Source organism: Trichogramma pretiosum, unplaced genomic scaffold (genome assembly GCF_000599845.2).
Source record: "Trichogramma pretiosum strain Unisexual culture from Peru unplaced genomic scaffold, Tpre_2.0 scaffold63, whole genome shotgun sequence".
Taxonomy (NCBI): Eukaryota; Metazoa; Arthropoda; class Insecta; order Hymenoptera; family Trichogrammatidae; genus Trichogramma; species Trichogramma pretiosum.
This window is the reverse complement of record NW_019640834.1, coordinates 655,521-681,449: the sequence shown is the minus strand read 5'-3', so window position 1 is coordinate 681,449 and position 25,929 is coordinate 655,521. Positions and strand designations below refer to the sequence as shown.

General features: G+C 32.1%; 2 protein-coding genes across 18 annotated transcripts; one reads left to right on the top strand and one right to left on the bottom strand.

Annotated features, from left to right (window-relative positions):
• The first annotated feature begins 23 nt into the window (after positions 1-23).
• On the top strand, positions 24-25,149 carry LOC106654605 (ELAV-like protein 2). Of its 17 annotated transcripts, XM_023463469.1 has the most exons (10): positions 24-117; positions 492-674; positions 16,637-16,900; positions 18,646-18,654; positions 20,243-20,346; positions 20,476-20,629; positions 21,724-21,762; positions 23,030-23,288; positions 24,302-24,304; positions 24,813-25,149. In XM_023463469.1, exons 3-10 carry the CDS (start codon positions 16,705-16,707, stop codon positions 25,135-25,137), a joined length of 1,089 nt encoding a protein of 362 aa, XP_023319237.1. In that variant the 5' UTR covers positions 24-117; positions 492-674; positions 16,637-16,704; the 3' UTR covers positions 25,138-25,149. The 17 variants fall into 17 exon arrangements, with proteins under 17 accessions (XP_023319237.1, XP_014230020.1, XP_014230019.1 ...); XM_014374534.2 differs by lacking the exons at positions 24-117; positions 492-674 and adding an exon at positions 2,243-2,402; XM_014374533.2 differs by lacking the exons at positions 24-117; positions 492-674 and adding an exon at positions 10,670-11,417.
• LOC106654516 (cytosolic carboxypeptidase 6) lies at positions 2,604-7,663 on the bottom strand. The gene is made up of 7 exons (XM_014374435.2): positions 7,577-7,663; positions 5,949-6,465; positions 4,883-5,179; positions 4,345-4,548; positions 4,032-4,255; positions 3,758-3,953; positions 2,604-2,885 (listed from the first exon to the last, which is right to left on the bottom strand). The coding sequence occupies exons 1-7, from the start codon at positions 7,593-7,595 to the stop codon at positions 2,606-2,608; spliced, it is 1,737 nt and encodes a 578-aa protein (XP_014229921.1). The 5' UTR covers positions 7,596-7,663; the 3' UTR covers positions 2,604-2,605.
• Positions 25,150-25,929: the final 780 nt, after the last annotated feature.

The window sequence follows — 25,929 nt, the reverse complement described above, 5'->3', positions numbered from 1 at the left end:
TTTTTTATATTCCGTCTACATATTTGCACTTTTTTGTCGTTTTATTGAAGAATTCCAAAAGTTCGGTTACGTTTTTACTTATAGTTGATATAGAACAGCTTTTTAGAGCACAATTTTGTAAGTATAGCGAAGCTGTTTTTCTTATTCGGTGCCTCAATTCTTTTTTCGTAAACGCGAGTGATAATATTTTTCATCGAAATTGTGAAAATGTGCAGGTGTTTGAAGCTTTCTAAAAGCACAATTTCATCGAAACTCCGTTCGATGCTTATTTTATTAATTATCATATAATAATATGAGGTTAATTTTTTCAATTTACTTAACGACTCATTCGAACACAAATTTCAAGACTATGTGAACATTTTTGAAAATATCAAACCAAGAATCCGGTGCTTGCTGCACGTCCTAATTTTATTCAGAACCTCTCTATTAATGCGTGCATATTGATTTATATTATTTTATCGCGAATAAAAATCATTGTATATTTCTTACAGAATTCGTGTAACCAGTGCAAACGAGATATTATTTTCTCGAAAAATTTTAACTGTTTTACGAAGTGAGAAAGAATTTCAAAAATTTTCGAATACTTTTGCTATTGCAAAAGCATCATTTTTAAACCTAGCCGTTGACAAGGCGGTTTTTCGACTGTGCATCGAACACACGAGTGACTTTTTAAGGTAAGCAATTGAAATTTCTTTCCAATTCGATATTCATTGAAATGATTGATTGATTCGTTGAATTAAAAATATATGCGATGTTGTTTTTTAATACGTGCAAATTATACAGAGATACAAATAAGTTGATGATATCTCAGCTTTCACGTATAAACCTCTTAATGTTTTGAAAGAATGATCCCTTGTACCTTTATTTGCTCGAATGTGATATGTCTTATACACCCAATTGATTCATATATAGGAATCGAATTTCCGCAACTGAGCTTTACTCGCCTTTACATTTGTTTTGAACGAATAAATAACGTTAGTTTATAAATCAAAGTTTAGAAAAATATCTGAAAAATGTTGTTAAACATATTTTTAAAGTTCTACTAAATATTTTTTGATCAGACCTTGTTGAGACTGAAGTGCTCCGACTTTTGTAAAAAAAATTTAATTACTCTGAGCCCGTTGAAAATTTTCTGCTTTTGTCAAATTTAATATATTTATTTATTCAATTTTCATTTACTTAAAAAAGTAAGAAACCATTCCCTTGCACGCCCTTGTACATATTTTGATATACATCCAAAAATGAAATTCTCGCGTGAACGAGCGAAGATGTGAGAAATTAAAAATAACTTACTATTCACTGGGCGCAGGATATGATTTTACAGGGATCATAACTTGAAACAAAGACAAGCTTTCAATTCCCTCATTGAATGGAACAACGAAATACTAAAAGAAATCCTTCCAATAATTTTGTAACTCATTTTAAAGATTTAAAATTTAAAGTTCATAATTTTATTTTCTTAGAATTATTATTTTTTATATAATTTTATACAGTTTGAATTAAAAGTTATAACTTTAAATTACATCGGGCTTGTTTGTGACTCAAATTATTAGTTAAATAGGTATTCATGGTTGTTATATTGAAATCCTGGTTGAAAACTAATTCAGCAAGAAGTCGCTCGACTTCCGTAAAAATCATCGTAAAATCGAGCAAATCAAGTAGCTCATGTCATCAGCCTCGATGCATACTCATAATGATCATATCGCGTAAGCTGGAAAATAGGCGAGGTTCGCTCCTGGGCCGGCGTTGAATATATGTATAGTCTTTTTGGGGGTTGCTCATTGGTGGAGTTTGCGCCCTCAGCTGCAGGCACGGTCCCGATGCACACGGACACACACACAAATAAATCCAATTTTGCAAACACCAGATAGCAGTAGCAGCAGCAACCGGGCGTAATTTCGCAGCATCTTGCGTTTCCGTACATTGCTTTGTTCATCGGCCTATACATACTCTTCAAGCGACTTCTCGAGCTAGTAATTAAAGTGATTTATTTTTTTATTCTTTCTATACGTAGATATTTTGAAGATTGATCCCTTTTTTTATTATTTAACCCTTGATTCTTCCTAGTGCTTGCATGGATTTAAAATACGAAATATTGTGAAGTCTCAAGTGCACATTTTACTTAAGCATCTATACTTTCAAATTTGATCGAAAATTCTCTTATTTTTTATCGACCATCTTACTTAAAATCATTAGGCCTGAACAGTTTCAAAGCCTTTTAATTATTTTATAAAATTTTTATACCTCGGTTTTTAACTGATGAGACGTATTTTAGAGACGCACCCTTTGCGAGGCAACGCATGCGCAACGTCAGATGCATCGTAAAGCGCGCGAATTATCCTAAATTCTGACGAAGAATAAGCTCTACAAAAATTTCTAAACTGCTCTGCTGAATTGACAAGGTGCGTACAAATTCATATTCATACTGCATATGTATCATTATGTACATCCTGAAATTATATTGTCTAACTATACGATGATATTTTTCAAAATAAAAAGTACTCTTGGATCGGGCTAGCTAAAATTACCTTTGCATCCGCGTATTATTTATATTTGTAGCCATCGATGTTAGAAGATTGATTTTTCTTCTAAATGTCACTATGCTTCACAGTAGAGTAACTTTTTTGGCCGTTTTAGCGAGCTCGAGACCACCTCTTGTAAGTTGGTTGAAATCAATTATGGTGAGACTGGGTTCGGTCTTGGTGCTTGGAGGCAAGATAATTTCATTTTTCTGATTCTTAAAAAGGTTATTGGAGAATAAAAAATGTTTCTTCGAAACATAGTTTTGTTTTTGTTGTTGCAATATATTAAAAGAATTAGTTATTGGCCGAGAACCGCTCAGTAATAATTCAGTGTCCTTATTCTGATTTTCAGCTTCAAAGTACCTGTAAAATTTTTTTTAATTTAACGTATAGATACCCTATTTAAATATGCTTGAGAAATTTCTCATGGGAAATCATATGACTCAACGTATGAGCTTCTTTATGAGATTTACTTTTGCTCAGTATTAAAAATTACTCGCTCAGTATAAAAAAAAGTTTTAAAAACAAAGGCTTATCTGGTTTAGCATTCTCAGATTGATTTTTCTTGATTTTTTCAATAAAATTTGTGTAATTAGGTAGATTTTTGCTTTAATACTATCATGGATTGAGGCTAAATCGCTCCGATAAAAATACAAGATCTACGCCCTTGCAATGAAAATTTTATCAGTTTACTTTAGAATTAGCGGATTGTAAAAAATTCCTTCATATATATTTTCTCGAGGCTCTCAAGCATTTTCTTAATTTCGGTATGTCACGAATTCGCCATTTTGAACTTTAAAAATTCAACCGCAAATTTTTGATGAATGACTACAGAAACCCCTGTACACAGATCAGTTAACAGATTTTGTACGTTGATAGTTCCAGTTTAGCCGTGATTCTACGAGTATATTGCAAAAAAATGGCATAAGCACAGAATATACGAAGTTTTGTTTGTGCACAATTATTATTTATGAATACCGAAAATTATATTTCTCGATTTTAAAATTAACTTGTGAAAAAAATTGTCACCCCCTCGTACTCCCCAAATGACTACATTTAAATGATCGGCAAGCACGTCATTACTTCTTTTATTTTTAATTCATATTTTTTTGAACCATCTAAGAAAACAACGCATTAAAAAGTTTACTCCTAATTTTAAGCTGAACCTCAAATAAAGTAAATTGTTGTTCAGTAAAAAAGGAAGGTAAACAAATTAAAAAAAAACAATAACTTACTCGTGAATAGTAGCGAAATGCAAAGGGGCAGGTGTCCTGGCGGTTCTAGGACGTGGTTCGCGTTGAACTCGTTGTTTTTGACGTGATTGGCGACTCCGTTTATGTTTTGGTTGATCAGGCAACCCTGTAGGTATTAAACCCGTAACTCTGTAGTATTCGAAAAAAGCTCTTGCCAAATTTCTGCCTACCCTATAATCTTTAAAAATTAGTTAAGGCTTATCTATGCCATAATATTGCTTGGACTATTCCAAGTAGTTCATAATTCAAAGGATACAGCTTTCTTCAGTGTATGGCAATATAGTTCCTGTATTTTTGTGCTTGTAGCCGTGCATCGAAACGTGTAAAGTATAACAATTTACATGTTCACTAAGAATTGAGCAAAGATATCTTCTGGCAGTACCTTCTTTATTAGAGTCTGCATTATACATTGTGTTATCAGAATCATAATCTTCAGCCATTTGTGATAACAATTTAGGCAGTACTATATGTCGCTCGTATCTGCAGGTATCATTTTCGTTGTTGTGTAAGTAACAGTTTGAATTCAGCCGATGAGTTACAAATTTTAAGGATTATGCTATATTACATACCTATAAACATCTTCATAAGTATTTCCGTAAACAAAAATTCCAGTCGCATTAGTATGTGCATGTAAATCAAGTACACAATCAAGTGGAAATGTTACATCTTTATCCAGAGTTTCCAACAAATTTTTTGTTGCTACAAGAGTTGGATGTATCCATGGTGATATTCTACTCCATGAACGATTCAAATCCATTCCCAAGCAATTGGATCTGAAAAAATCATGTCTTTATAAATTTTAGTAAATCATTTAAATAGCATTAATTATAATAATTTTATCAGCAATTTGTAAAAAAAGCATGATAGTCGGTTTATTTGAATAAGTAACTAACTAATAATCGGTAGTAAATTGTGCTCTTCTAAACTGAATCATGAAAACTCCCATTTTGAGGAAATGTCGAAACAAGGGTCAAAATCGATCTTCCCACTTTCTGAAACTTCTACTGAATATTATTTAAATACTATTGAAATTGAAAATGAAATTAAAAAATTAAAAAATTAAAAATTATATTATTATGACACTTATATGTTTAAATTTTACTTTACCTATAATTTCCAACATATACTCCATCTGGATTGATCATGGGAACGATTTTAAACATAAAATAATCTCGTAGAATTTTGGCAATAGGATGAGCACTGACGACAAAATCAACAAAACCTTGACATACAAAAGATGAAGGTGATTCTCCAGGATGAATCCGTGCTATAAGAACAATACATCGCCTCATTTTTTGTTCAGGTTCGAGTGGCTGATAGTTTTGCTCAGAAGTAAGACTGATGAGCTCAACATCACGTTTTTGAATAGATGAAGCTATAGTTTCTCTTTTTACAACTGGAAATCTGTTAGAAAACAAGGTGTCTTAACTATTAAAGTTGAAAATGATTTGGTGAGACTAATAAAGAATGAAGAATTCATATTTAATAGCAAATTTGAGTTAAATATAATACATTTAAAAATAATTTAAAAATACATTCACCGTATCCTTGTATAGTTGGTGTTAAAGAGTAAAGACTTCTTTCGAAAAATAATAGTGAATTCTATTTTATGTAAAATTGTGTAGTCAAGCTTAAAGAATGGCATGCTGGATGAAATTTTAGATTTCAGTACATGGATGTACTAGGATATACTTAGGTGTACTAATAATACAGTGACTGCTAAAAAAAAAAGTCCGGGGAAGTTGAGAACGAAAGTACTGACTCCAATTTGCAATTGATATTGGGTTAATGCGGGATTGGGAGATTATTAATCGATGAAAGTCATGAAAAAGGACTAATAATCTATTTTTGGATAAGAAATGAATGGTTGAGGTAGATCAAAATATCATCATATGTCTGATAGAAGGCATCCCCCGAAGTAATGTATAAAAATGGTTTCGTTGGGAATTGGTTGGGTTTTAGACTGCAAATTTTTTAGGACTTCTCCACCAAAGATAATTCATGTAGTAACTTATAAAAATTATCATAAAATCCTATTAATAACAGGTATAAGAATATTACGCAAAAAATTTTAAATTCATTTACTTCAAAAACTACTTCTAAAGAATTTGGATACTAATGATAGCTAAGAGTTTAGAAATTAAAGTAATTTATGATAGTTATTTATTCTCACTTAGATATTAAATTGTTGAGATAACCGAGATGCCGACTATAAGAATATGGATAGGTGAGCGCAAATTGATAAAATTCGTCTTCTCGATCAAATGCAAATGCAAAACTTAGAATATAATGATCTTGATGTTCCGTAGATTTGTAGTAAAAGACCTGTTTGAGAGGAAGACGTTGCCATCGATGACGATTGCTGCTCCGTACCAGCGGAGTCATGCCTTGGCGAAAGAGATTTTTACTTTTAGAAATATTGACGATGTTGAAGATGACTCGTTGATCTTGGCGTACATTGTCTACGGTAAAATTGAACCAGAGTCGCAATCGTGGACTGCAGGTATCGGGTCTTATAAACAGATCGTATTCGAATTCAGAGACGAGATCGACCCGACCCAAATTGCCCGTCTCGAATGATGCATCGAAGCACAAGTGGCCTTTTTTGGCTTTGCCACTGTGTCCGGGTGGTCGAATTACTAGTTTATTTACATTGCCAAGACCTCCCTCTGCATCACTGTCTTCACTTTCTGAAATTAAAATAATTACAATTCAATACGTAATTATAATTTTAAAATTTTGAATGATAATTCATATTCCATGAAAATTCTCGAGAATCGTTTTCATTATTTGACTGTATAATTCCAAAAATTGTGAGTAACAAAGCTAACCAGCGCGTTGATAAAGGCTCGTGTGTTCGAGAACCCCTCGCTCAGGTTGAAAAGACATGAAAACAATCTAGAAAACATACGTAGTCGTCTACAGAAAAGCTTGTAAGCGACTACACCTTGCATCTTACCTGCTGACACGCGCTTTAGAGTAAGAACCAATTAACGATTGCTCTTGCGTGATCTCATTCAATCCTTCTCCTCGCGTGGCTTAGCACGCATCTAGGCATCTATCTAAGCATCAAAGTCTATCTAAACTCTAATTTATTGCCTGTCAAAATTGATAAGTTGCTAGTAGGGCTTAACGCTTTATGGAAAAGTTGGGCCTTTCGTTATTTTACCCAAAAAAGAGGAAAAAGTAACAAAATTTCTATTGTTAAATAAATAAGTAATTTTTAATTAAATAGAGATTTATTTCTCATTACTATACATAAGAACATTTTTGAAATTCTTTCTTAAATGAGCTCATTATAATTTTAATTCCAACTGGTAAAAAATTTTTAAGGCCTTATTAATTCATAAGTCTCTCAATACTCAACGTGAAAATATTGAATAAGATACGTAAGTAAAACCTCATCTAAAGATTTTAAAAAATTCAAAAACTTTTTGAATTAAAAAAAAAATACTTGAAAATATATATTGATTAAATGTATCGAGTATATTCATTAGAAGTATTCATAGTGAGAAAATTGACACATATAAAAGAATTTTATACATTCCCATATAAAAGTTGCGTGTCTGCCTTAGATATTTCAACCTAGCGTGGATGAAAGTGAGTTGATTTTTTAGAATAATCGCCTTCTCGCGAGACTATCGCAGAATTAAACTCATGCAGAGATTTTGATAGACATGCGAAAAATAGAGGTGATCATATGTACACCAAGAACATAAACATTGCTCGCGATCTTTCGTGACACAAAAGCGACATCGAAAAAGTTATGGATTATAGAATTTTAACCGTTACAGTACGTACCTGATTCGGTTTCTTGCATTTGTTAAGATGAACGAGAGTATTTATCACAAACAATCACAAACGCAATTTTATTCGGCAACAAACGACATTTTGTAAGATTGCTTTTGCATTACTAGTCACCTTGACAATGTTTAATCGATATTTCTATGTGATAGTCCCAAAGAAAATATAAATGAGCATGCGCTATTTACTATCACTCAATCACTAACAAATTATTCGAGTTTTTTATTATATACTAAAATTTATATAAAATAATTTTAATTTATTTAGTTTGTACCTACAACAATTTTTATTTGTTCTAATTCTAGATAAATCATCCCTTCGCCCCCATAAATTCAGTAATAATTCCTTTTTTAGCCTTAAAATAATGCTAATTATTTAAAAGTTACAACATTTCTTCTACATTTTATGAAATTTTCAGATGACTTCTCGACCTTTCTAAGACAATTCAAACCCTTCAATCAAAAACATTTCAAATTATTGCTCTCCTGTAAGAAAATAAGTATATTTTTCCTAATAACATTGCTTTGATATTTTCCGAGGATTTTTGAAGTTTTTTTTCGTCTTTGATATTTTTGAAAATTCTTCTTTTTCTTCATAAATTTTGTTACGTGTTTTATTTCGTGATTCGTTAACGTTCCCAAAGGGACGATACCACAGGGTCTCTATGCGTTGTATTTTTACAATATACTTTTTATGTATACCAAAGAAAATGGGTGTATTAGCTATACTGTAATAAATAATGAACCAGAAATGTAATAAAAAATTTAGTACATATCATTTTATCTTTCACCATAGTGCGCGGAATTCTCGCAGCGTATTTTAAAATTTTTCCGCACGCTCTGCAGTCACCAGGCGGAAAGTATCACAATCCGAGCACAATATACTTTCCACAAAGCTCAGTATGCGATAAAATCAAATTCCCAAACTTGTGATAAAAAATACGATACTTCACTCGTGTACGGGATGATTTTCTTCTAACTTCACTTTTTGTCATCACTACGCTCAGAGGGCCCAACACATTAAAATCTCCTACTTCACGAACGAATAACATTACGTTCTATTACATTTAATATTTTAGATCGAAGGATTTGGGTTGAGAGTTTCAGAAATTCAATTATTCATTGACTTCCAGCAAATAATTTTTTAGACGAAATTAGAGAATCGTTGTATTTATCAAGGGTCTAAGAATATAATAGTTATTTATGTAACAAGTGCCCAAAAGGCGTTTTTGGGCACGAGTGTGCGGAAAAAGACACGAGTGCCGGCCATGCCGGCACGAGTGGGTGTTTTTTCCGCACACTGTGCGCAAAAAGCTGGGCACGTGTTGCATACAAAATTTTATGCAATAGTAGACGAAAAGTACTTTCATTTAAATGAGACGTTTTACCGCACACGAGTGTCCAAAAACGCTTTTTGCGCACTAAAAAATGTGCGAAAAAAGACGTTTTTCGTCATACTATTGCATAAACAATTTTTCTGGCGTATTTGAGTAAATTTTATGCATGTAGACATTAATAATTTTTATCTCAACTTCAAGCAGTAACGTTTCTATATAAAATGGAACCAATTGCTGGAGTAAGCGGCCAAAAGTATCGTTAGTCTAATTTACAGATTAACTTTTCCATGAATACAAAGGGCGTGTCACGAAGTATACACCTGTCAAAAACCTTAGATTAAATACAGATTTAATATAAAGTCAGACATTAAAATAAAAGTAACTGATACTGAATTTTTAAGTACTTTACAAGTTATAAATAATTTATTGAACAACCTTCAAATACATTATTTTCAAAGCCAAAATAAACAAATGAAATTTAACTCTATTGAAGTTTAAATATGTTAATTGAAAATTGGTGTTTTACTCCAGTTTTTACTAATTTTTTGCATTAATTGATCAAAAAATGTATCAAAATTCGATCATAACTAATGTCAGCCTTCACCACTAGATGGCGAGTACGCCTATTTGTAAATCTGCAAGAGACAGAGTTAAAGTAATTGTATTAGTAATGCACGGTTTCCATTTGGTAAATGAAGTCTTCAGAATATCTAATGGTATTTGGCTAGATCTTTTTTAATTTTTCTAGTTCATGTTTTTACATTGAATTGAATTCTCCTACACGAAGGAAAAACTTCTTTTATTTTCACATTAGTTCTAATGTAAATACTTTTAATAGTGTAAACTAGTTTAGTACCTATTTTCGACTAAAATTTTGAGAGTTTTTTATGTTAATTTTGTAATCTATGTTGTGTTAATAATTTTCAATTCGAGATTATAAAAGAAATGGAAAAGATTTACAAAATTTTGGTATCTTTCAAGACCTATGTCATTACAAATTATATTATAAGCGTAAGTTTGGCTAAAAAAATAAATGACTATAGAACTTATTATACATAATCAGGTACAACCATTTAAAAGTATTAGATTAGAGGAAGAATTATTAACGCAGAAACAATTGATTTTTTAATAAAATTATAAAAAATATTTCAATAATATTCGAAATTCTTTTTAAAAATAACATTAAACGCAACTAACAACTAAAAATCAACAACTGAAATAGGTTCTTCGATACTATCCATTTAGAAAATATCTTGCAGACAAGATTAATAAGGAAGATGATTCAAATAATGTACAAAGTTCTTTTTAGGAGGCTCAATTTTGGCTTGATGAGCAAGAAGTTATGATTATTCTGCTTGCAATATAACATCGTTATTTTGATGGCCTAGCACGATTTCACCTATTTTTAATGATTAAAAAAACTCAATCCGATCATTTAAGATGTCTCTTTAGGCGTTGTGGCGGCAGTAGACAAGAAAACAAAATATACAGAAAAAGTATTATGCTACATGCCTAGGAAGAATCGATAACCAGGGTCCCTGCACCGACCGAGCAGAGCGGAGGCAGCGAGCGGCAGGCGAAACTACTGCGAGCCTCCGCCTTTCCCCACCCTTGCTCGTGTGCAGGGGTGGATACGCGCGCGCGTTACTATACTAGTGCTGCCGACTTCGATTGAAAAGTCAGCAGACTGATACTCTAACTTGGCCGGGCTTGCCGGAAAGCTACTACCCTCGCTACATTTAGCAAGGCAGCTATCAGTTTAGTTGACGCACCATATCAAACCATAACGCTCTGTTCAGATTAATTCGCAGCTGCAACCTTATTCGATCCGCGGCTTCTTTTTAATGACTTATCTTAGGTTCATTCGGTGTTTGTGAATCATTTAGTTTTGCTGTTTCTTTAAAACGCTTAGATTATATACAGCTTGTGGATTTGTTGACCACTAAAACAGGACCATGTCATTCTGAAAAAAAGTCCTTATGTTTAAGAAAAGAACAGGCGATCAGAATCCTGCGAAATCAAGCTCCATCTAACTAGACTGGTAATAGCATCGTAGTTCATCCACCAGGGCGTGGTCGTCAAAGCTCACAACAATGTTTTGATACCTTATTCAATTCAGAATTCAGTTTTATTAAATGGACATTAATTATCTCCGTTACACCATCGACATTTAAAACCAAGCAACGATCTCAGCACCGTGTAATCTAATATTTATTAGGAACTGTATAGATAAGCTCTTAATGTTTTCGCGGTCTTATGATTTTTGAAGAAAATCATATTCATACCCGTATCGATCTTAATTGAACTTGTAAAATTATTTTAAACGACTGTGTGAATCGATGTGATTAAAAATCAAAATTCAATAATAAAACTAATCTACAGGAACTGTTGAATTGTATTAAAGTTAGATACAAAAGACTACTACATTTTTACGACTTGACAAGAGAGCAAATCGAAGGCGTTTTACTCAGTGATTATCAAATTTTCATCTCGAAGCAAGTGGTATGTTTTCTTCATTTTTATTTATTTTAAAGAATTATTTAATTTAGTAAAATATTATCATCGCTATCAATGTATTATTTTTATCTTTTAACTTAAATTATACTTAGATTATGAGTCAATAATGAAAAAATTTTGGTAAAATTAAAAAAAATGTATAAAACAGTATATTTATCATGATAAAATATTTGTTTAAACACTTGAACATTTCTGTACTGTTTACGAATCGCGAATAAAATAAATAGTACCCTGTTGTTTTTAATATTTTTGTTTAATAAATGAAAAAATTTACCGTAGAATTAAACTTTTTTAATGAAAATTCAGTAAAGCTGTTACAACTATTATTAAAAAATGTATGCTTAGAATTTTATGAATTACAAAGCAATAAAAAAATTAATTGTAAAAAGCTTCTCAATAATGAATAAAGCTTAGATAAGAAATGTTCAAATTATAAACAACTCATTTAAAATGAAGCGCAGATTAAATACATTGAAAATTATTGAAAATGCAAATAAAAAATGCAATGATGGTCAGAAGAAAAAATGTAGAGAATGCAAGAGAGATCGTTAAACATCGAGGGACATGACAGGGGTAACAACATTTCAGTAGTATGCAGGATAGGTTCACAGGGTAGTGCAAGTGGGGAGGGTGTAGCGCTCGTGTATTGATCGCACGACTATGGGTCCATGTGTCAGCTAACTCTCTCTCTCTCTCTCTCTCTCTCTCTCTCTCTCTCTCTCTTTCTCTCACTTATGAGTTCTAACGCTCTGCGCGTGTTTTAAACATCTCCCAACTTTTACACTGGATAGCGGGGTCTTGAGTATTCGAACTTTTTTGCACAAGATTTTGATACTTATTAGTGGAAGCATCAGCTTTTTCAAACGTAATTTTTCTTGAGGAAATGTTTACGCCCTTTTTAAAGGAAAAACAAAGATAATGCTAATTTAGTATTTCATAAGTAACAAAATAAAAATAAAAACCACACAAAAACTGTAGAGCAAGATTAGTATTTTAAAGGGAAAATTGAACCACTGTGATATGGTTTATTAATTTAAAATAATTGGTACCTTTAAAAAAGTAATTGTTTCTAAATTTCATTAATTTACATTATAAATAATTCTTTTGTATCGGTTTGAAAAAATTCTTATGGTTCCATTGTATCAGAAGCTTTATTGTTAATGAAATTCAAGAGCGTGTACGTTTTCTGTTCACTATTAAATCAGACAAATGCGTGCTTGGTCGAGAAAGATTGTAGAGAGAAAGAGCAAGAGAGAGGGAAAGATTTTGGTATCAGCTCACTCATTGAGCTGACGCTAATATACATCTACTAATCCCTATTATACTTTTTGTATGAATAATCCTCATCTAAAAAAAATGGCCCTTTATCATACTCAAAAGATTGTCCACACTTATGCATCTTATTTAAGTGAAGATATAAATAGTTGACAGTGACGAAGGAATAAATAATACATTGCATAAATTCGTTGAACGACAAACCATTTTTTAATGCAAAGAGGTGAAACAACATAAGAGTAAAGCTGCATCACTCGGTCGGCTATTGCCGTAAGTTGCCGATATCGACCGAGGCACCGGCGGCGGCGACGGCAGCGCGTTGGTTCAAAAAGATAGTCGGCGTATATAAGCGCGAGGGGTGAATACAACTTGTGTGCTCGAATAAGGGGCAGGCCTGGCAGACATATCGAGAGGGAGCGAGTTTCAGCCTAAATGTATATATGTATATATGCGTGCGTGCTAAAGCGAGAGCGAGAGAGACGCATACAGTGGCTGGCTAGCTAGCTGGCTGCCGCTGCTTCGCTGGTAACTCTGGCATTAATTCTGGACTCTCAGTCAGTTTGAGCTGAGCCGTCGCTCGTGCGCGAGCACGTCTGTGCACTCTGAAGTCACTTCGTTTCTTTTCTTTCCCTTTAGTGTTTAGTCTTCGTCATCTTCTTTCCATACATTATTCTAATTACCATTACTCTGTCTCGTTTTAAAACTCGAACCAACAACAATATATATTCAAGCACACCGCCATTCCAGCTTTAATTACAAATACAGTAATCGATATCCGGTGTGGGAAAGCTTGTCTATATAAAATCTCCATGACTAGCACCCGAGTGTGTCGTGCAAGTTGCTTTATTACCAAATTAATTCACGTTGGAGTAGTTTAAACTCACTTTATTGTTTATCTTTGTCACTGGTTAGTGATTGTATAAATTTGTGAACAGTATTATCCACATCAAAGCGAAAATCAAGAGGAGAACTCCTTGCGGAGCGAGGAAGTCTTTTTACCAAAAAAAATACTTGTCAAGGGTAAGCCTGGGTATTAATTTTTAAAGGGTTTAAATGAAAAATTGTAAGCGCTCCTCTCGTATCTACGTAAAATGTAAAATGCATCGGTTGTAAACACCTCCATATCAGTCGAGAGCATTGACCTGCCGGGGAGCTCCGAACGCGATCGCGCATCATAAGTGCACAGATCAATTACTTGTTAAAAAAAAAGCGTAATCAAGTACTCGTCGTCGAATAAGTTATGCTCCTGGAAAGGAGTGTCCAAACGGTAGTAGTAGTAGTAGTCAAAGTGGACGTTAAAGGGCGCAGTCGCACCCGCGCGCCGTTGTGACCTGCCATTCTTTAACGCACGGAGGGGTGATGCGCTCGAGTATTGATCGACTCGTACCAACTTTAGAGACCGCCACTTTGCTTGCATTGCGGTGCATTATTACAATCGTCGTCATGGTCACCCGAACGCTTTCTTGCGCCCATCCCGGGCACCGAATTTTGATCTCCCGTGATCATCCAAAATTTCTCATTACGCGCGAGCTTGATTTGATGATAATAAAGCCATAAATGATCGCCAATCGCAGGGTATCAGGGATTCGGTATGAGCTTCTTGTATGTGTGCGTGCGCGTGCGTGCTAGTGTGCGTGAAATCAATGTCTGATTTACTGTTTTGGAAATGTAAGCTTCTCTAAAAAAGTAATCAACCGCGACTGCTTGCATGGATGCTTCCATTTAAAAACCATACAACATTCGAATCTTTTTTTTTCACTTTTTAATTTCTTTTCATCTACTTGTTGATTTGATAACAAAGTACGAACTTCAATTTGCAGATAATTTAGATTTGTAAACATTTTCAAGCTTTTATTCGCTTTTAAAGCTTAAAAGAGCTAGTCATTACGACATTTTTTAATGTAATTGATATTCAATTTTTATCGAGATATTAGTAGTATCAAATATTAATTTTATTTATCGATAATAATTTTCTACAATGCTAATAATATACTCATTTAACTTTCAATTTTTCATGTTAAAAAGTAAATAAATAAAGAAATTTCAAAATAGTTTGGCAAAACTATATAGTTCTAGAACTATTTCAAGAATTTGAATGTTTTAACTTTACTAATTTTACTGTATGGCTCGCAGATCCGATTTTGATAACAATTCGCAAGATATGATTTCGTAACTAAAAAACCAAAAGTAACAGACAGTACGAAATGTACAGCAATAAGAATATGTACTGTCTATAGGCCCCCACAAGCCATGTATGTATTCCCCGAGAAGTATAGTATAGTGGTATAACGGAAGGTGGCTCGTGCCGGCTGTTGTTCGTGGATAGCGTCCAGTAGCAGCTGCACACACTCGCCCAAGCGTCCCCCTGAATGTACACGTTCTTGCTGGAGCGCAGCGCGCCCCTTTTCCGGACAACCCGCGCTCGGTCACCCCACAGGACGCGCGAGGTATAATCCCCCTTCGAGACCCATCTCTCTTTATATTTATTTCGTTCTCTTGTTCAGTTTCTCTCTCTCTCTCTCTCTCTCTCTTTCTCTCTTTTTTTATTTTTACTTCGTTGCTACCGACTGATTGATATGCTTAACCCTTGGAGCGTGTGCGATTTTTCAGTTTGAATTGTTTTTAAACGTAAATGTTGATAAAGATACATGCTTATTGATTTCGGTCTTTGGATAATTTTTTTAGTCTCAAGGCTCAAATTTGCTTTGCGCCTGCAATAAGCTTCATACATCGTATTTTTGGACTCTGGTATGTAGGACAAGCGATCGTCCTTTTAAACCAGACGCAATAAACGGTCAAAATTACATGTTAGATTCATGATAACGTAAATAATTTAACTTATTTTTGTTTCAAATAGTTTTGATCTATTCTATCAATTTAAAATTTTTTTAACATTGCTTATTTTTATTATTCTAATAAGTTCATTAGAGATCGATTGTGAGCATTGGTGATCAATATTTTTAACGTACTTTCGCTAACAAAAGACATCGTATAAAAAACTTTATACGATAAAATCGTATAAAAGAACTTTAAAGTAATTTAAAAATTAATAAAATTAATTGTAATAAAAAAATTTTAAAAGTGGTCAAAAATTTTCATCCGCATAAAAGCTTTAATATTATTTTAAGATTCTAATGAAGTTTTTCAGTCACTTACTGGTTTAACCATCAAATTACAATAATTTCGGAGTAATCAGCAAAAAAGCTTTTACTTCAAACAAAATTTTTCGAATATATTTAGATTAAAAAATAGAACTATTTTAAATAAGGTTGAACAATTATGTAAAGTACTTTTGAAATTTTTATTAAAATCGTAAATTTTATATTTTTAGTGAGCAGCTCTAAAGTCTAAGTAAACATGAACATTTTCAAAAACATTTTTATGGTTTTTTTTAGAATGAATACTTATCATAAAGCTACGTAAATGCCTAGAGAACAATATAACCCAAAGTATTTAGCTACTAACCAATTAATGAAAGTATCCCATTAAAATTTCATACATCGGGTATAAAATTTTCTACGGTATCTTATTTGTTATCTTCATAAAAACGATCTAGCTTTTTTCGTATTATAAATAAACAAATTAAAAATTTTAAAAAGTCATTTAAATGCAATCACCTTATAAAGTTTTTTTATTTTAAAAAACTGAAAACTTTTTGTAATTTCAAATTTACATTTTTTAATTGCAATTTTTTCTGAAAAAAAGAACATTTATATTATTATTATAATTATTCGAAAGTACCGAATTTAGAGTAAAAATGAAAATCTTGGGAATCATCTTATAGTCTACCAACTATACTTTTTTGATTATCTGTGGAAACATTTAGAAAACAACAAAGACAATCACATTTTGCCCTGTCTATGGAATCCCCATAAATGAATGAATACAAAGCATTTACTCAAGTAGATCTATTCCATTTGATGTTACAGATAAGCGAGCTGATACGTTGAAAGGGTGATAACATTTTTTAAAAGAAAGTACTTACTGCAACTGCGTTATGATGGCGAACGGAATGGATACTGTGGTTCAGCAGAATGGCGGCTCAAATCTTGGACAGAGCTCACAAGAAGAATCCAAGACAAATCTTATTGTCAATTACTTACCGCAGACCATGACCCAGGAAGAGATTCGATCGCTTTTTTCAAGCATCGGAGAAGTCGAAAGCTGCAAGCTTATCCGGGACAAGCTCACTGGTAAATTAGTGATTTTAATGCATTTATAATGTAATATATTTAATTATTCTACACACTTAAGTCAATAGTAGATATTTCTTAGAATTAAAGAGTTCTTTTTTTGTATCACAATTGTCGTAGACAAAGATGTGATTGCCATTTGAGAAAATAAATTGAACACTCGAGTAAATTCTCCCGATAGAGGTACACGACACGTTTGCATGCCCACGGTTATGAAACGCATTGGCTGCCTTTTAATTTAAATTTCGATCGATCAATTTCGTATATTTTCTCATTTAGTCAACATTGCTGCTATTATTAATGACCATGATAGTTACGGGTCTTTGTGAATTTTACGAGGAAACTGTATGACGCAACTCTTCATTTTATAGAAAAATTATTTAAATTATAATTATTTTTTATTAACATTTGGACATACTTGAAAGTGGAGCTATGATATCATAACAGAAAAAATATTGTTATTATTTATGATATTCAACAATATAGTGAATAATTTGACGGTTGAAAATAAATCATGTCAGCACTTAGTAATATGAATGAAATTACGTAGTTTGAAATGAAGAAATTGACCGTGTGGACATACTGATATAATGTATTATTGAACCACATATGTACACAGCGTTTCTGACGCTTTATTAATAGAATGACTCTTTTGCGTGATTTCCCACTTTCGGTATACTTGAAGACGATTCTTCTGTAGCTTGCAGAATACAGAAAAAGTATGCAGTAATAGTCACAACAAAAACAAACAGCATTGTTGATAACATAAAATATATACAATATATATAATAACATAAATAACAATAATAATAATATGAATCATAATTATAGTTATAATAACAGAAATGAATAACTATTGATTTCCCTATTTGAATACACCAAAATATGAATATCCACGAGATTTCTTTAAAAATACGTCTTTTTTCGAGAATAATGTTACAGGATTTGCTAAGCACTCGAAAGCCTAGTTTTATTAATTTGAAATTCAGTCATTATGGCTTATAAAAATCGATGTCACAGTTATGATTTTGATAAAAAGATTTTATGCCTAGATGAATGATTTAATGAAGCATCGTGAAACATTACAAAAGTTCACTAAAGTCAACAAAGTTATATATTTTCTTAGCCTGCAATGTATGCATGTAAAATACAGGGTTAGCACGTGTGCGCGTCGCTTGCTATTTTCAGCCAATGCAAAACGGAGAGAGTAGCACGCACCAGATGAAAGCTGCTTGATCGCGGGGGAGGCCATCGTGTCGTGGCCGATCATTGTATTTTTTAATAATTTCTTTTTTGTACACTTTTTGTTCTGGTTTCAATTGTTTTTTTATTTCATCATTGTTTTTACGAAAACTTTTGGATGCACGATAATGCTTTTCAATATTATTGAACAAATTAATTTTCATTTTCGTGGACAAAACTAGTGTACAGCAACGATTTTATTTGGCGAAAAGTTTTCGTCTGATTTTTTTAGTAAACTTTGTATAAGATTAAAAATAAAAGTTATACTTAAGCCTACACTCCATTTTCTATGAGTAACCAATGTGATAACAAATTTTCAAAACAAAAATAAAATATTTTACAACCGTTTTAGCGTCAAGAATGAAAAATTTTTCTGTTTTCGGCATAAAAAATATTTATTTTTGTTTATTGAAATTTAGTTAAATATAGAATTATTTTTAATGTACTTGCATTTGGATTGTGACTTTATTTTCATTAGTATCTTTGTTTTGTTTTTGGAACAGGTCTGAACAGTACGTATAATCAATCATTTGCTGATGGTTCGTTAAAATATTTTATTTCTTATCACGTTCTTCGACGAAGCTCGTTAAGTATGTACTTCATTAAGTAACATCCAATACCATGTAGGTAGTAAAGCAGAGTGAAGTATAACAGACATTTGAAATATAATATTATTTTGTAATTATTAAGAAGATGATGCTGAAATCACCAACATTTTCAAATTATGATCAAGTCAAAAGTTGATGTGTACATTTGTAACAGAATTAATCAACCCCGAAATCATTTATTATATATTCTAGAAAATATTTCGCTTAAAATTTTCGCTAAATTTTTTAAGATTTTTTTAGCAAAAGTCATATAAGGATTTTCAACCCCATTTTTCCAAGCATCATCTTAAAAATTGAAATTCAAGAAAATTTAAATTATTGTTTCTTAGATTTTTATAAATTCATTTTGTATTTTTTGTAATCAAAGTAACACGTTTTTACAAGTTTACGCGAAATTCATAAAAACTTTTTTATCAAATAATTTCTTTTTTTTTAACAAATCAAACAATATTTTTTGGTAGCAGTTTTACAAAATTTATTTTACTATGTATCGGCTTTTACAACAAATATTTTCATTTATAGATATTAAATTTATATATTTTTATTATAAATATGAAAATAGAATATCTTAAATAAATAGTAACTGAATGGAATATAATCTCTGACGCAAAGAGTCGATTAATTATGGAAGTTGAGGCTCTAGCATAAAATTGTTATTCTGTTATATCAAACACGCGAAAGTCATAATTTATACTACGAAATTCCCGATTGCAATACAAAAACTTAATTTTGTTACCTCTAACTAGAAATTTGCTATTAAAATATAAAAAATTTTTGGAGAAATCAATTAAGTTTTATTGTTTCAAATGAAAAATAAAATAATCGTCTCCAAAATTTATATTCATAATTTCAACAAAATAGTTAATTTGCTTGTTAAATTGTTTCAACACAAAAAACTCATTTCTTTACCACGCGTTTACATTTTTCGGATCAAATTTTCGTACATTTTTGGTGTCACAATGATTCACGTTCACATACTTGGATACATTACAGGCTAAAGAATGTATCAAATTGAAAAATTATACTGCTAATCGTAAAAAATGACTTGTTCGTCACTAACCTTTTCCTTCTGCACAAGCCCAGTGGTAAAGAGTAAAATTTACCGTGAAAGTAATTAAATACAGCATTTTCTTTTTATTACTCTTACAAATTTCATGATCATTAGTTTTGAAAAAAAATCAATTTCCTCTCACTCGTGTTATTTTATACTTTGCGTGTAAATCTTGTAAATTTTTTGAGATTTAATTTTGCGCACAATAGAATTACGAAAATAAATTCATTAGTCTCGTAAAATTTTGGATTAATTTAACTCCGTGACGCGGTATTTAAGGGTTTTTTAATCTATTTCTGACACTGTATTTATTATATTACACGCAATCTCGTAAATACAATTGTTCTGTGTGCATATATTCAGATATGGATCATGAATATATTCATCCTTTTCCAAATGAAAAAGAAATTGTATAATTTGGACTGTTATACTATTTTGCAGGTCAAAGTTTGGGCTATGGATTCGTTAATTATCATCGTCCTGAAGATGCCGAAAAAGCCATTAACACTTTGAATGGTCTAAGATTACAAAATAAAACGATTAAGGTTTGTATACATATTTATTATATTATAATTTTTGAAAATCTTAGTAAATCATTTCAATCGAATGAATCAAATTAAATATGACAAGGTACATCATAAAAGGGAAATCAATATAAATAATTGCGTTAACAGGTTTCTTATGCAAGACCAAGCAGCGAGGCAATAAAGGGTGCAAATTTATACGTGAGCGGTTTACCAAAAAATATGACTCAACAAGACCTTGAAAATCTTTTCAGTCCTTTCGGTAGAATTATCACCTCGCGCATTCTCTGCGATAACATTACAGGTAAGCTATTATATAGTTTCATTATTTCTCTTTGCGCTTCATCTACTATTATTCCTATTCAATTTTACTGCAAACTGTGAATTTGCTGCGATAAAATTTGGATCAAAATTGAATCAGTTTAATGTCTTGGCAACAACCAATATTCTCATTGTTATTTTTATCGCATCTCATTATACATCATTTGCGTGATTTTGCAAATAGGTTTTGTATTTTGAACCAAAATACATTCAAGTGCTTTTCATAAACTTGTTAAACAAATTTTCAATAAAAAATATTTAAAAAATTATTTAAATTTTAATTGCTTGTGGGTAGGTGCGCCCTTGCATTCATTGATTATTGTTCTCATAAAAAGCTTTTATCAATGAATTTTTGAAAAATGTCAGTGCCGTGAGAAATAATCATCGAATCCTACTCACTAATTTGATAAATCAAAAATATATGATATTTAACAAATCAAATTTGTATGTGTCAATAAAAGTTGCAATACAGAAATTAAATTAATAAAGTTATTATTATAAATGAATAATATTATTTTATATATTCAACGCGGGTTTGAATTAAAATCATTCAGTTATTCTGCAATGTTTTCATCGTCTTAGGATTTAATTTGAATTATCGGAGATTCCACTTTAATATTTTACAAATATCGAATTGATAGCGATTCGATGCCAATATATTTTTTCTTTTTTTTTGGGTAAACAATTCATCACATTTAGATTGAAAATTATTTCTTCGTATGATTTCCCGTTATTATTATTGTTAAGTACTTGAAGTCTTACAGCTAAATCTTTGCCACCCAAATCGCCATCGATGTAAGTTATTTTTAAGTTGCGCTGAATCTACTTCCTAGGAAAAATGATTCTATTTGTTTCAATCTTTCAACTTTGATAATCAAAATTTATCTGCAACGTAACCTAGGAGGCAGACAACACTCTCAGCGTTATTTTTTTTATTAGTATAAACTTCACTCGTTTTTCATTCGTTAAAAATAATGTAAGGTTTGTAATGTGAAGAACACGAATGAAAAATGAATTTAGAAAGTTACAAACGTTTTACTATTTTTTACTGAGATATTATTTCTCGTTTCTGTTTAGTACGACAATTTGTGACTGGTGGCGGAGACAATTTGCCGGGTACGTAACTCAATAACTTCATTTTATATTTTTAAAATTTAGTACTTTTTCTATTTTTAAATGAGAATAATTAAGTTTTTTCATAATTCGCGTGGTGCAAATTTTTTGTTTCTTTACGCTTTTGTTATCATATTATTTTGCAATTTAAGTTAAAAATATCTTAATTGCCTCTGACATCTTACGAGTACTGACATTAGAGGCAATAATAAAAGAAACATGTAAAACCAAAATATTACAAATATTTGAATAATAATTTTCGTCTATTATAAGACAGTGTAAAGAAACGAAATAGCGCGCACCCAGCCACTAAAAACTTTCAATTGAACCCTTGCATTGATTTTTAGAATTAGTAGAGAAGTAAATACTAAACATTTTTACCTGAAAATTTAGTTATATATAAAAACAAAAATGAGAAAAGATCCTCGAACTGTGAATCGAATTTTCGAACAAAACTTCCGAATCGACATTTTCTAAAAAGCTACATGAATGATGATGAGGTTTTGTTGTAAAGCATTTATGCAAACTTCTGTCAAATTAATTCGACCTAACAAACATGATGACAGAAATAATAAACTTATTTATTTTCATATTGTCAATATCCCCGACTTTTACTTAAGTGGTAAAAAACATTTATATTTTTTCTGGGGTAGAAATTATAGCTAATTTTATCAAAATAACGAAAATGACAACAATTTAATACTATTTTACTCATGTATGAACGACGAAATCAAAAATATTTTTACGATATATCTTATGACATAACGGAATCGTTTTTCGTTTACAAAGAACTTAACACAAACTTTGTAAAAATTAGCGTACTGGATCTCATGTAGCTTTTTTGAAAGTACCCTGTCTTACAGTAGAAGTAAAAATACAAACAAATTAGGAATTCTGGATCTAAATTATTTTCTAATTGACCAATATTAATATTCATGTTTTCAAAATGCAGTTGATACAACAAATTTCGAGGATCATTTGAAAAAGTAATTAAAAATAAATTTTTGAAGTCTAATTTGGCTAAGAATCTAAAAGTTATATAATAAAATAACAATTAAGGGTAGTAAAAATTAAAAAATTATTGCTCCCGTACATTTAAATATGCTTATATTAGATTATGTTTATTTAAAAGCTATTTTATGATAGTAGTTTTAGATTCCTTGCCAAATTTTCAAAAAATTATTGCTAATTATTTTCTTGAGTAACCTTCAGAATTTAATTGTACATATGCTACCTAGTGGTTACAATATTTTTACTGTAACTTTTGCAGGTTTATCGAAAGGTGTGGGTTTTATAAGATTTGATCAACGAGTGGAGGCTGAACGAGCTATTCAAGAATTGAATGGCACAATTCCCAAAGGCTCAACCGAGCCAATCACGGTAAAATTTGCCAACAATCCAAGCAATAACAATAAAGCCATTCCACCATTAGCGGCATACTTAACTCCACAAGCTACTAGACGATTTGGTGGCCCTATCCATCACCCAACTGGTCGCTTCAGGTACATTCCACTGTCGCCACTATCCAGGTACCTACCTAGTCGCCTGTACTAGTTATACCTGACAGGAATAGAAAATATCCATTTCAATACTTCCAAATTTCTCCACTTTTTCGTTGGCTTTAATTATTCAATACCTAATTTTTATTTTTTACTATTTATCATGTGGCAAGTATTGATGTTACAGCAACCTTTAACTATTGATTAGGCTAAAAAGATGGAAGATTACCTTATAGTGCCTATAGTCATTTAATACTTTTTTTATCTTTGATATAAATCAATTCAGACAATTTCATGTTTAATTTATTATTAATATTAATATTATATTTTAATATTATTGTTGTTATTATCACCAATCAAAATGCATTTATAAAATCTGATACAAAAACATCAACAGAAAAGTGGAGAAATTTTTTCATGGCGAATTAGGTGCCGAATCCGTACATTAAAACATTTACACAAAAAACATTTACATACATTATTTTATCAAATATGTTTTATCGGTATTTCGTAAGCATGGTCTTGTTCCAATTACAATGAAACCTCCATTAATCAATAAAAATGATGAACATTTTTTATTCTTGTTTCCAAATTTGGATTTGTGATATCCTCAATTTGTTTGTTTTAGCCCAGGCAAGACCACGCTTTTCATGAACAAAGAGTTACAGAAGTTAGTAGTTGGTTTTTTTGTTTTTTTAGTTTTACTCTTCAAAATACGATAGTCTGACTTTACTTTTAGTTTTTTCGTTTTATATCTATGTTACTTGACATTTCTAGAAAAACTTATCGGTATTATATCAAATCGATTTTTTTTTTAAAGACATTTTTTTTTTTACTAATTTTCTTTGTGTTTGTACATTTTTATTTAAAAAATTCTAAATATTCAAGCTCCTCTCCAGTCCCACATCAAACACAACGTTGATTCATATCTACGTTAGAGCTTGAATTATAAATACAAAACTAACGATTTACTTATAAATAACAATTCTTAATGATTACTAACCGAAATGTGATTTCTTTTTTACGCGGCTTATGACGTCAAGTAGGTATGTAGCTCTCTTGACATTAATATTCTATAGTATATTGATCTATTTTTGAAAATCGTTTTCTGAAACTTTTACAAAATTATTATCTAAAAAACTTAGTAAAGTTCTTTATAGTTTCTGTCATAATCACACAATTTTTGAGAAAATATTTATTAAAAATCGCAGAAAACGTTTTCAAGTATTTAAATTATTGAAATTAGTCAGCGCTTAATATTTTTTGTCATGCGAAACATCACTATGGGTTTCATAACTAATTGATGATTTAATAATTAAACAAAAAAATTACTTGTGTATAACGGTGTTTAAGACTCACCGAACATATAGTAGCCACTCGTCTACTTTAATTGACAAACAGTGTTAAGAGCGCTAAATTTTGCTCATGGTTTAGAATATTAAAAATACGCTAAAGTAAAGTCAAAAAAATGTAAATTTTATGGAATTTCGTGGCTTAAATTGTATAGATTAGAATAAACCATACAAGTGGAGAGCTTAACAAGAACTGTTTCAGGTACAGCCCTCTTGCAGGAGACCTACTGGCGAACTCAATGCTACCAGGCAACGCGATGAACGGTTCCGGCTGGTGCATCTTCGTATACAATTTGGCACCGGAAACAGAGGAAAACGTGCTGTGGCAGCTGTTTGGACCCTTCGGCGCAGTACAATCAGTTAAGGTAATCCGCGATCTCCAGACAAACAAATGCAAAGGCTTCGGTTTCGTGACGATGACCAACTACGAGGAGGCCGTCGTAGCCATCCAGAGCCTCAACGGCTATACCCTGGGCAATCGTGTACTGCAAGTCAGTTTCAAGACAAACAAAAGCAAAGCAGCGTAGGACGAGCAAAGCTCGTTCCTTAGTCAACAATCGGTGGCGGCAACGAGTGCTGAGTCAACTGGCGCGGGCACGGCGAGCAGCACGGCCTCGGCCGTCGCCATGGTGGAGCAGCTGCTGCAGAAACGCTTACTGGTCTCGAACAAACACCATCAGCATTCTCTGCATCCATCTCAGGCGTCGTTGATGATTCCACCTGGCGGCGGTAGCGGCCAGTCGACGACGCGACAGTGGCTGCAGCAGATCGCCGCGGCCACGGCCCAGCAACCGTGGCTCATTCCCCCGCGAGGTGCCATCGGCCGGCTATCAGCTGTTGGCCAGTTCTCTTCCAATACTCAGCCGCGCGCTCTTCAGCAGGCATTGGTTGCTCAGGTTGCTCGCGACAAGCTCAGCGCCGCAAAAAAGATTTTGGTCAGCACGAAGACAGCTGCTAACAGGCCCTAAGGCTCGGAAACAAACAGTATTTAGCCATCAACTGCGACGAGCTGCCAGCCCCCGCATCGTGATCGTCGTCGTCATCGTCGTCAACAACTAATAATTCGTCCGCAACGATTTTAAATTACCGATAATATAGTAGAGGTATTATAAGCGCGGACTCACCGCAGAGGCTGGCGCCGAGTCGCGCGAAACGCTCGCACAAACGCGATAGACTAAATATAATCTATAACAAGCGCATGAAATGAAATGGTTTTTTTTTCATGGTGCGTGTACATCCAGTAACAAATTCTAATATTATTACATACAAACTTATTTATGTCTATACATGTAACGGTGACGACTATGTTGATTTATTTT

What these genes read in the sequence shown, in the direction of transcription:
- LOC106654516 (XM_014374435.2), bottom strand. An exon ending in CTCAACAATTTAATATCTAA is followed by an intron (nt 5,180 to 5,948) that starts GTGAGAATAAAT and finishes GTTTTCTAACAG; the next exon opens with ATTTCCAGTTGTAAAAAGAG. An exon ending in GCCATACACTGAAGAAAGCT is followed by an intron (nt 3,954 to 4,031) that starts GTATCCTTTGAA and finishes TAATTTTTAAAG; the next exon opens with ATTATAGGGTAGGCAGAAAT.
- LOC106654605 (XM_023463469.1), top strand. Translation starts at nt 16,705, where the DNA reads ATGATGGCGAACGGAATGGATACTGTGGTTCAGCAGAATGGCGGCTCA. An exon ending in TACAAAATAAAACGATTAAG is followed by an intron (nt 20,347 to 20,475) that starts GTTTGTATACAT and finishes TTGCGTTAACAG; the next exon opens with GTTTCTTATGCAAGACCAAG. An exon ending in TGGCGGAGACAATTTGCCGG is followed by an intron (nt 21,763 to 23,029) that starts GTACGTAACTCA and finishes TAACTTTTGCAG; the next exon opens with GTTTATCGAAAGGTGTGGGT.